The sequence below is a fragment of the Pygoscelis adeliae genome, unplaced genomic scaffold (assembly GCF_000699105.1).
Source record: "Pygoscelis adeliae isolate BGI_AS28 unplaced genomic scaffold, ASM69910v1 Scaffold38, whole genome shotgun sequence".
Lineage (NCBI taxonomy): Eukaryota > Metazoa > Chordata > Aves > Sphenisciformes > Spheniscidae > Pygoscelis > Pygoscelis adeliae.
In genome coordinates, this window is record NW_008825614.1 from 9,234,518 (window position 1) to 9,247,058 (window position 12,541).

Below are 12,541 nucleotides of genomic sequence, written 5' to 3' on the forward strand. Positions count from 1 at the left end.
ATGAAGGCTCAGTAAGAAGAGGACTTAATACTTCCTGAAACCAGGAAAACTGATTTCTCTCTCTGCCTGAATGTGTGATGCAGTTACAAGACAAACTAGAAAGGAGTTCAAGCTTCAGAATTAAAGGCAGACCTGATTTTACCCATAACTGAGGAATCTGCAGCTCTACAAGTTTGAAGCAAACATTTTACAAAAGCAGGAAGCATTGGCAGACTTTGTATCTCACTCCAGAATTTAAAATACAATGATCAACCAGGAAAATGAATGGCTGTAAGGAGCCTATCCATCTCTTAGAGATGAAAAGCAGTCTGAGTGAGGCCTTGAGGATCTTAACTGTCCTTGGGTAAGGGGTAAAAAAACCCATCTCAATAACAGACTTCAATTCCCTTAGTATACATCACTCATTTTCAAATGAAGTGGAAAGTGGCAAGGAAACCGTTTATCTCTGTGAATCTTACGTGTCCTGCTCTGGTGAAACTTAGGGCCCTGTTTTAACATTTACAAAATGGGAAGAAGAAATGAATCATAGAATCATCGAATCACTAAGGTTGGAAAAGACCTCTAAGATCATCGAGTCCAACCATCAACCCAATGCCACCATGCCCACTAAACCATGTCCCTAAGTGCCGCATCTACACGTCTTTTAAATACCTCCAGGGATGGTGACTCAACCACTTCCCTGGGCAGCCTGTTCCAATGTTTAACTACTCTTTCAGTAAAGAAATTTTTCCTTACATCCAATCTAAACCTCCCCTGGCGCAACTTGAGGCCATTTCCTCTCGTCCTTTCGCCAGTTACTTGGGAGAAGAGACCAACACCCACCTCGCTACAGCCTCCTTTCAGGTAGTTGTAGAGAGCAATGAGGTCTCCCCTCAGCCTCCTTTTCTCCAGGCTAAACAACCCCAGTTCCCTCAGCCGCTCCTCATAAGACTCGTTCTCCAGACCCCTCACCAGCCTCGTTGCCCTTCTCTGGACACGCTCCAGCACCTCGACGTCCTTCTTGTAGTGAGGGGCCCAAAACTGAACACAGTATTCGAGGTGCGGCCTCACCAGTGCCAAGTACAGGGGCACGATCACTTCCCTAAAGTGAAGCTCTCTTCCCTAAATGAAGCTCTATTTTCCTGTCATTTTCCTATGTCTTCTTCCCTAAAATGTGTTGGACGTAGCCATCCCTTCTCCTAATGCCAGGAGTACAGTGATTGCAGTGCCAGACCACAGTACTGCCATTCTCCTGTGGGCCCATTGGCCTATTTTAAGTAAACTCCATTCTAAGTCATGATTATGTTTAGAGTTGGGTTTAACTTCAGCTCTCCTGGCTACATTCCAGCTAAGATAATTACGTTCTGCTTGCCAAAATTCCCCATGCAGTTTCAGAGCAAAACAAGCTATCCCTCATACATCTCCTTATACACTTGTGCTCTTTGTTTTTGAACACCTGTCACATTTTACCCTGAAGGTGGCTGAACTCTAACACTATGAAAACAATCCCTGCATTTACAGTTCATAAAGTGCTTTAGGATCCTTTGGGATTAAGGACATTAAATGAATGCAAGCTGTAATATTAAAAATATATGCAACTTTACAGCAACAGTTGCCATTGTTGTTGGCACTGTGTAGCACCCAGGGGACCCATTGTGTTGGGAACCATAACTGAAGAATAGAGATGGTTCTCCAAATTGGATCCAGCTGGAAGAAGTGGTCACATATCCAGCTGCTGTTTCCTGTAACGCAACAAGAGCACAAGCAACTTGGTGGGGTACTAAAGGGAGGGCTACAACTGCCTCAGTGTTGTGAATAGATGTAGCCCGGTTCCTTCAGAAAAGAGTTCATAATCTAAACTAAAATGTCAGACTCAGCAGGTAGGCAAGAGCAGGCAGGTAAAGGAAAGCTATCACAAATAATTTCTCCTGGGGTTTGTAAGTCGCTGGCTGTCACAGGAAAGCAGATTGAATTTACAACATATTCCACACATCACATCTTGTAATGCAGATAAGATCTCCTCCTCTTCAGTTTGTAGAGGAGAGGGCCAAGGGTGTGTGTGTGAGATAAAATCAAGGTTTCCGAAGTCATGAAAGTGACAGATAAGCTGAATGTGGAACTGTTGATCACCAAATCTCACAGTATTAGAAGGAGAGGACATTGACTGAACATAGTAGTAGGTCAGCTTAAAACAGATACAAGAAAGTACTTGTCTACACAACAGGTAGTGAACTTCTGAAACTTGTTGCCATAGGAGATTGTGAGGGCAGACAGCCTCAGCAGGTTCAGATAAATGCATGGAAGATGGGTCCATAAAGGCAAAAAGCAGAAGTGTGGCCTCTAACATCTCTAATCCAATAAGTATAAATTTGGGAGCAGTAAAAGGGGACTGGAAAGTAGGAAATGGCCAGGCTTGCACACTTGCCCTCCTGTCACTGTCAGGACTTGAACACTGGGCCAGCTGGACCACAGGTCTGACAAAATAGAGCATTTATTATGTACTTATGATCAGCATTTGACCAACACTTAAGGGCTCAAGGTATGTGCAGGGATAGGACAGAGCCTCAAAATACTCCAGCATGGTACAAGCTGTAGCACTGATATGCGTAGCCCATTTTTCAAGGAAATTGGATGGGATAAAGTCCATTCTTGTTCAGGTCATGCAAAAGGGAAGAAAGGACCCCTCTTGCCTATTCTTGCTGTCTGTGACACTAAAAAATATACTATATAATATGGTGCTATCTCACACATTCTTGAGCATCTCCATTAATACAACAGTGCAATTTCAAGGAGATATTACTCCCTCCTAACTGATGCATTTCTTTGTCACTACAGTATTGTGTTCAGCATTTGAAGGGTGTATTTCAGGCTGCAGGATGGGAGTTATCATCCATATATTTCTATTGCAAGATACTGTAAAGTGTACAAGAATCATTAGAGAAATTAAAATAGACCAGTCATTTCCACTCTTTGGTCTACATATACTGGATTTGATTATCTATCACCAAAGAGGAATTTTAAAATAAGAACACCATTATCCATCTGTTCTTCTTTTAGCTATTATGCAAAACCAGATCTGCTAATTCTGGGCATTCTGTGCTTTATTTATGTTTATGTAAACCCAGAGGCTCTCTACTAATGTCCAGAGTGAGTTTACATTGCAATTAAGATAAGAACTGGGATCAACAGATCTTCTGCATCCTCTCCTTTCACCCATTGTGGGGTTTTCTTCCCCTTAAAAAGCCTGACATTTGCCCTGGCTTTAACCCACCAAGCTCAGTCCAACCCCTACATACATATATCTGTGTATATGTACTCACGCTAGCCTAGCACCGCAGTTTTCGCCTTCAATATCTGCTCCAGGGACGTTGTCTGTGTTCACGGACTCAGTCTCACTGGTGGGCATGCTCACTGTAAGAGTCAAAGGGAAGAAAAAGAGAAGGTTGGCCATTAGAACCTGGCACATCTATTAATGAATCACATGAGTGAAGGAACTGGCTTAATGAAAAGACCCTCAGCTGCAGCTCCTGAGGATTAAGCAATTTGCTGAGCAAGTCTAGTGCCTCCCTGCACAGGCCAGGCTAGGCAGGTAGACTTCAGGAACATACACAGATTACTCAAATGCTAAAGAAAAGGGAAGAAGCAGCTGCTCTCTTTCTTTCAGAGTCAGTTCCTGGAAATTTTATGAATGAGAACCATTGAAAATTAGAGAACCTGGCAAAGCCAACAAAGAAGCTTTTGCTTGATTCAATGGAATACTTAAAAAAATGCCCCTTTACTTGCACCAGTCCAACCATCTCACTGCCCTCCCCAATCTCTTGTGCGATAAGTAGAGTGCAAATAAAAAGTACCAGACTGACAGGTATTCAGACAAACAGCTTCTGTTAGCCTGATAGCAAGTACCACACAAATAATACTGATGGCTCATCTGTCGTATACTAACCATTAATGTGTTTCAACCTTACATTTATAAACTGGACCTATAGGGATAAGAGGGGAATTCAGACTCTCTGACCCATTCAGATATTACCAACAAAGGAGCTAATGAACATGAACTATGGTGGAGATTTTATGTTGACACCCACCAACTAAGAACTGGACAGAATCTCCTAGGCTTTTACAGAAGTATCATGGAACAAACATCAAATGAAGGCAACCTTAGGTGTGAACCTATCTCATCTGGATTCAAGGACCTGTCACATCTTCTATCTGTTATCAAACCTCAATATTTTATTTGCTTCTACAGATCATAAAAAAACCAAACCTCAAAATTTCCATTCCCCCAGTTGCTCCCAGCTCCTATATGAGCTCTAATAACTCCTTAATACATAATCATTCAACGTAAGTTAGGACAATGGATAGGATCCAATACGTGTCCTCTTCCCTCCTCCCCCCTTTTCAAATACACAAAACAAATGAAAAAATGATACTTAAAACTGAACGATGGAGGAGTTAAACAGATCTCTCAGATGCCTGGTAGAACTTCAGAACATGACCTGTATTAGCAGTTGGATATATATCTTAGATGAGACTTGAGAGCATGCACTATTAGCTGTTAGAGAGGCTTCTAACAGCCTGTAAGAACATGTTACTCAATACTAAGAACATATCTATTTGTGGATCCTTGGCACAAAAGGAGGCAATGTAGAATAAACAGGTTCTGCATTTCAGTTGGCAGATGTTTAACGTGCCATGGGACCAGGTCTTCTTTCAGAGGCTAGAAAGATATCAGAAGGTTCTTCCAAAGACGTCCTGGGTTCCTGCTTTGAAAGCATTATGGTAGAAATGTGCCTCAAAATGAACTATCTTTCTTCATCCCATCCCAACATTTCACATGCCTACAACGTATGTCTTAGGAAATCTAAAGTTCTTGTGCTGTGTTCTTAGAACCATATGAAGTAATGGACTCTCTAGTACTCTTGACATAACTATGAAATATTGTACTCTAATGGTGCCTGTTCCTTTACAAAGACTAGATGTTTTAATAATCTTGTCTGTTTGCAAAGACAAACTAAGGAATCAACTGAATTCATATTTTGATGCACATGAAACAGTCAAATAAGCTGTAAGAAAAAACAACATTCATAATTAAAATTTTTGGTCCAGACTAAGCCCTTCAGGGAAAAAAACAAAACGTTGATATTTCGCAAGTCATCTTTGAAGATGAGGTAAAGCACTTTCAAGACATATTTGAGCTTATTCGCAAATGGAAAACAATTTTGAAGACATTAGCAAGAGATTGATTTGCAGAGCAGCTTATTATCTTGAGTGCATGAAGAGGACACTGCACAAGCAATAGAAAAAGCAAGGCACGCACATGCAGAAGTATACAAAGCTATATTATATGTCAGTCTGTATAGAGATATATAGACACACACAGATATACACGCAGTGTGGACACAGAGTGCAGTGGAATATTACCATGGGTTTCTGTGGAGTGACTAAACCAAGCAAACTTTCCTTTCTTCTTATCAGGCAAGCCAGCTGGAGTGCTTCCTTTCACAGACAAGATGGTCAGTGTCAAGTACCAGGAACAAGACATCAATAGAGAACATGCAGCCAGTGACAGGCAAAAGAAAAAAACAAGGAACTCAGCTTACACATGACATCCACGTCTGTCTGAAAACTTCATCATGTGAATTAAAAGTACAAAATTAAAAACAAAGGTATATGGAAATACGAAATACTATAACAGATCATCAGAGGATAATTCTTCCTCGCTTTCTGCTCTTTTTCATATCTGACTTCTGAGAACATGAAGTTGTTGAATTTAAGTTTATGGGTAAAATGCTTTCTCCAGTGATATCAATAGCAAAATTCATCTTGTTTCACTGTCTGACCTATTGAAATTGATGAGACTAAGGCAATCACAATTTGTCCTCCTGACCCTTAGGGTCAGAATCTGGACTAGCCAATTTTTGAATGAGGTTCCTTGGTTTTCTTCCTAAGCTGCTCCAATATCTAGAAACTCTTTCAAAACCGTCAGAGATGCTAAAGGAAAATTGTTGGGTAATCACATTTCTCTGTCTTTCTCCATCTCTAGAGATAAACAACCTTCATCAAGCACTCAGATGTACACTGCCTTACCCAAACTAGGATACACCTAGACTACGTCTCATGATTTCCAGCAGAGTTTACATCTGGCACTTGCCCTCTGATGTCTTCCTGCTGCATGGCTTTTCTTGGCATGAGTTAACGTTGATCCTCTGCCTATTATGCACAAAGGTCCTCAGCCCACACAGATCACATGTGCATGCACAGAGAAGTCTTAGAGCGTACTTCACACTTCCCTAATCTTACTGCTGCAGAAAGCCAAACTAAAGTGAGAGATGCAGGTGCAGTGGCACATGGGCTGAAGAGACTCCTGTGGTTCAGGTTAGCTTGCTGGCACTAGCTCACAGGCATTCATTACACTGCACTGATGGAAAACGTTAAGGACAATAAAAAGTATTAAGGTGGTATCAAGTATAAGAGGAATGATGGCCTAGAAGTTAAAGGTCACGACAGACAGGAGATTAGGACTGTATTCCCCAATGTGGTATGCTCTCAGCAGGGCAATCACTTATTTTACCTGGCACCTCACATCACCTTCAATATCAGGGGATAATCATGTGTGCAGATGCTGTGAGGTTCATTCAGGCCAGTTAACAAATCCTGAAAATAGAAGATGCTGCAGGAGAGGTGTGTATAAACTGGGGCTGAATATGAGAGGAAGTAAATCAAATACTGCCCAGATGGCTTTCCTATCTGACTCAGCTCTCAGAGACACAGACCTTGTGCCCACACCCTGGCTCCAGTCTAGAAACAAGGCAGGCATTTTTTGCAGTCTGGGTAATTAATTACTGGAACCATGTACCAAGAATGCTGGTGGTAAATCCACCACAGGAATGTTTTAATCAGGAAGAGATGTTTTTTCTAAATGGTGGGCTCTAGTCCAGACCAGAGTTACGTTTAGGACCATGGTATACAGACTATGCCATCTCACTGGCCACTTCCTCCTTGTAATTTTGGGAGCTGAGACAAAAGCAAAAAAGAGGCAAATGCAGATTTCCTCCCATCCAGGCACAGAGAGACTTAGCAGTGGAAATCCTGGTGCCTCGCCTCCTGTGCCATGTGTGGTCAGTGACTTAGGCACTCTTAGAGGAGTAGTTCTCTGTCAGCTTCAAGAAATCCACTGCTTGTAACCAAATTGGAGATCCCCAGGGGGCTTGGTTCTGCCAGACATAGAGGGTACACTGTCTCTGTGGGCCCCCCACCTCCCCACTTTCTGGCCTTCAAGCAGACCATTAAATCTTCCATCTACCACATACTTTGCATTGAAGGTGCTTCAATATCCAAACTGCAGCATGGGCAAGGCAGTGATTGATCTCTGTGCATACTATTCAACTGCCCTAACACCTTAAGGTATTAGGTCAAGCAACTAAATACCGACGTTATATATAGGTGACTTCTTGACAGCAGAGAACAACTCTGCCCCCTCAGCCCTCCATCCTAAGTGACAGCAGATTGTTAAAGAGGTGAGAAGGCATTTCCATCAGGCAGTTTGCCTTTGCCGGACTACACCAGGAGCAGAAGTGCAGCTAACAGGGCAATGAGTACACAGAGTGGGCAGCTTGCTTAAACCAAACCAGTATGGTGAACCAGTAACACCACCACAGGGACAGGTCCCATAGAAGATATTACATACTGCACAGAATCATAGAATGGTTTAGGTTGGAAAGGACCTTTAAAGATCATCTAGTCCACCCCTCCTGCCATGGGCAGGGACATCTCTCACTAGATCAGGTCGCTCAAAGCCCCGTCCAACCTGACCTTGAACACTTCCAATGATGGGGCATCCACAACTTCTCTGGGAAATCTGTTCCAGTGTACCTATTCCTGGGGCAAATCATGGTGACTTCACTTACGTGGCAATCTCTTTTTTTGGATTTATGATCACATCCATAATTCACGCTGGTTGATGAAATCTCCCATTAGTTACATATTCTCTAGGTAGCATAGCATAGCAATTTTTTTAAACAGAAATGAAACAACTTTTTAAAGGCATGCAAGTATCTCACGGTTTGAACAGAGCACAAACCATAAGGAACAGTAGGTCCTATACTCTCTCTACAGTTGCTTCCGAAGCCTTTGCACTTCTTATATCTTGCCACAGTGTGGCTCATCTCTGAATGTAGGCTTTTTCTCCCGGACTACCTGAACTCCAATTTCATATTACTTACATAGTATACCTGCAGCAACTAAAGCAACAACAAAAGCTATGTAGCAGCTTCCTTAAAAATAAATCTGAGAAATTCTTCATGTTAGGTTAATTCTATCTAGACCCAACAGACAGAAATAAGGACAAAGAGTCTGCAGTCTGTGTCTGGCTAGATAGACAGATGTGCAAGACCCTTTGAGAGCCTCTGTTCCATGTCACTGGCATCAAGCATTGATACCATCTCTACTCTTGCACTAACATATGTCCCTCCTCCAACGAAACGCCCCATGAACATGCAATGAATTATTAGATGGCAGGTTGCCAAAAGACAGTCAACCGCTGAAACAGAAAACTGGCACAAGCAAATACCCTTCCATGTAGCCCTGTGATAATTTTTCCTTTACATACTTGAAGAATAATATTAGCTCCCAGTTCAGAAATATCATTACCACTGTTGCATCTTGCATTTATGACATGTTTGTCATCTTGACAGTGGAAGTAATTCTCGTATTCAGATTTATCTCCATGGATTATGTAATGTTGCCATGCTTGTTGCTGAATCTCACTTTAATACTGTGACAATTTAAGACCCAGGGAAGATCATGCCTGGGCAAAGGGTGCCCAGTTCCACAAACGCAGACAAAGCATAAATTTTTCACAGATTTTAATGGGCCATGTTACTACATGACTTTGTAGATCTGGGCATTAGTTTTAGAACTGGATATGTCAGAGGCTATTCACATTGCCTGACCTTATGCCTCTGATTTAGCTGTTTGAGTTAGGCTACAGAGGCAGACAGATTCCTGTCACAGGTTTTCTGAATGCCATACTGATGTCTCCCTTAATTGTATGGACAGGCTGGGCATTTACATTATGCCCTTGGGTTAGGTACCTGACTTGAAACAGTGTGACTATCCAATGATATGTCCATTCATATTGAAAAAGACACGTAGTGGGTTTTCAGATTAAGAAAAACAACAATACATGTGATTGTGTTTTTTAATATGCTCACTTAGACTCCAATTTCTCCAACACTCCAATTTCTACTGGTGTTGAATTACTTACTGTTTAATATCTTCATCAATGACATAGACAGTGGGATCGAGAGCACCCTCAGCAGGTTTGCAGATGACACCAAGCTGAGTGGTGCGGTTGACACGCCAGAGGGATGGGATGCCATCCAGAGGGACCTGGACAAGCTTGAGAAGTGGGCCCGTGTGAACCTCAGGAGGTTCAACAAGGCCAAGTGCAAGGTCCTGCACCTGGGTCAGGGCAACCCCCGGTACCAGTACAGGCTGGGGGATGAAGGGATTGAGAGCAGCCCTGCCGAGAAGGACTTGGGGGTACTGGTGGATGAAAAGCTGGACATGAGCCAGCATGCAGCTACAGCCCAGAAGGCCGATCGTATCCTGGGCTGCATCAAAAGAAGCGTGGCCAGCAGGTCGAGGGAGGTGATTCTGCCCCTCTACTCTGCTCTGCTGAGACCCCACCTGGAGTACTGCGCCCAGCTCTGGAGCCCACAGCACAGGAAAGACACAAACCTCTTGGAGCGGGTCCAGAAGAGGGCCATGAAAATGATTAAGGGGATGGAACACCTCTCCTATGAAGAAAGGCTGAGAGAGTTGGGGTTGTTCAGCCTAGAGAAGAGAAGGCTTTGGGGAGACCTTATTGCAGCCTATCAGCACTTAAAGGGGGCTTATAAAAAAAGACGGCGATAAACTTTTTAGCAGGGCCTGTTGCGACAGGACAAGGGGGAACGGCTTTAAACTAAAGGGGGGTAGATATAGACTAGATAGAAGGAAGAAATTTTTTACACTGGGGGTGGTGAAACACTGGCACAGGTTGCCCAGAGAGGTGGTGGCTGCCCCATCCCTGGAAACATTCCAGGTCAGGTTGGACGGGGCTCTGAGCAACCTGATCTAGTTGAAGATGTCCCTGCCCACGGCAGGGGGGTTGGACTAGATGACCTTTAGAGGTCCCTTCCAACCCAAAGTATTCTATGATTCTATGATTCTACTTTGCAGAATATGAGTCTAAATCACCCCTTTTGCCCACGCTGGCATTTGAGGTCAGAAGGACGTGACGTCACTGTGCCACCATTTCACCTTATTGTGTCACCTTGGCCATATGACCAAGCCTTTCTACATATCTGTTCAGTTTCTCTAAAAAGGGGATTATAGTTCTGCACTCACCTTGCAAATCTCTCTGAGATCTGCAAATGAAACATATTACAATAAGCGCTAAGTACTATAGTTATTACTGATGCTAATGTCTCCCAAGCGGGACTCTGCAGAACTATAAAGCAAATCTAAAGAGCGAAGAAGTCCTGTGAATTCTCCAGCTGGGATTTAAGATTTCTTTTTCCATCAAGCACAACAAGAATAAATTGCAATATCCAGGCTGCTTCCTTTAACGGAATGTGCATCAAGTGAATGACTTTGTCTCCAGTAAAAACCCTGCTTCCCGTGGTGCCTCTCATGCCCATCATTTCATGAAGGAGTCTATGGGCAGCTGTCAGTATATCAATTGACTCATATTTTTTCGGTGGAGAGCTCTCATTTTAATTAATACATGAATATTGCCTAGCTTTCCTCTTCCCATTGCCTGTTTTGGAAATGCTGCACTCATTCATCTTATTCATTAATTTAAATAAGGTACAGCTTTCATTCTGCTACATGCATACAGTGTCTTGGGAACAATCAATGAGTATCTTCTTAAATGCAAGCAGCATGCAGAAAGTTAACTGCAGAGGTAAATGATTAGTTTTCTCTAGATCTCCTGATTTTGTCAGGAAAACATTCCAGATACGACTGGGAAACTCTTGGGTTTTCTGTTTTGAAAAGGAGTTCTGCAACAGGGAAGCTTCTACAGGAGAAGAGGAAAGGAAACTTGAACCATATGTAGGATCTTCATGGTTACATACCTCCCAAAGTTAGATAGAATGCATCAATAAATCTAGGACAGTAAAAAAAATCCAGAAAAATTGTGAAAATGCTTGGAAAATGCTTACCAAGGGCTCAGAGGCCAATGCTCATACAGACAGTATTATACACACAATATTACATTAAATACATGTAATATATACACTTTGCATAATCTAATTTTGGGTTACATACAAACGACTGCAATTGCAAGGAGAGAGCTTGATTCACGCTTTCACTCAAGGTCAGCCACAGAATCTAGGATAGTAATACAGAGCCATAAAGTGATTGCCACTTCAGTCAAACAGGAAAAGGCTTTCGGTAAAAAGATCTTTACACCAGTGAACCAGCAGCAAAGATATTGCAGCTGGTATGTAGCAACAAGGCTTGTCATTACAGTAAAACCAGGCTGGGCATTGGACTGCATCAGAGAAGGCTGATGCAGTTAGCACAGTTTACTGAATGGAGCAGTAGAAAGTAGGAACATTGCCAATACTGAGATGGAGTATTGTATGGTCAAACATTTCATTCATAGATAAATCACATATTTTACAATATAAATTGCAATATTTATTTTTTATATAAAAAGACATACTTTTACCTGTCCTCCTCCCCTTCCAGAGTGTCACCTTATGCACATACACATCCTGTGATGTTGAGGGGATATAGCCTTGGGCTAAGTGAATTTATACCATACACAAAAAGGAATAGGAGAGAGAGCAATATGTATCAATTGTGCAGTCGTGTGATTAACAGATCTGTCATTGCCACATGCAGGTTACTGCACACCTATGAATGCATTACCTTGCCACTAATTAATCTTCCTGGGACTTACTTTAGTATAACAAACTCCTCAGCTACTTTAAACAGCTGCCATTTTTCTTCTTCTTCATAGAATCATAGAATCATTAAGGTTGGAAAAGACCTCCAAGATCATCGAGTCCAACCATCAACCCAATGCCACCATGCCCACTAAACCATGTCCCTAAGCGCCTCATCTACACGTCTTTTAAATACCTCCAGGGATGGTGACTCAACCACTTCCCTGGGCAGCCTGGTCCAATGTTTAACCACTCTTTCAGTAAAGAAATGTTTCCTCATGTCCAATCTAAACCTCCCCTGGCGCAACTTGAGGCCATTTCCTCTTGTCCTATCGCTTGTTACTTGGGAGAAGAGACCGACACCCACCTCGCTACAACCTCCCTTCAGGTAGTTGTAGAGAGCGATGAGGTCTCCCCTCAGCCTCCCCTTCTCCAGAGTAAACAACCCCAGCTCCCTCAGCCGCTCCTCATAAGACTCGTTCTCCAGACCCCTCACCAGCCTCGTTGCCCTTCTCTGGACACGCTCCAGCACCTCGACGTCCTTCTTGTAGTGAGGGGCCCAAAACTGAACACAGGATTCGAGGTGCGGCCTCACCAGTGCCGAGTACAGGGGCACGATC

The 12,541-nt window shown here is 42.8% G+C and overlaps 1 protein-coding gene across 1 annotated transcript in view; it reads right to left on the reverse strand.

Annotated features, from left to right (window-relative positions):
• CACNA1C (calcium channel, voltage-dependent, L type, alpha 1C subunit) overlaps positions 1-12,541 on the reverse strand; it is a 422,263-nt gene that overhangs the window by 113,405 nt on the left and 296,317 nt on the right. Inside the window, 1 exon segment of the mRNA XM_009332885.1 lies at positions 3,300-3,390. Coding sequence (XP_009331160.1) covers positions 3,300-3,390 — 91 coding nt within the window.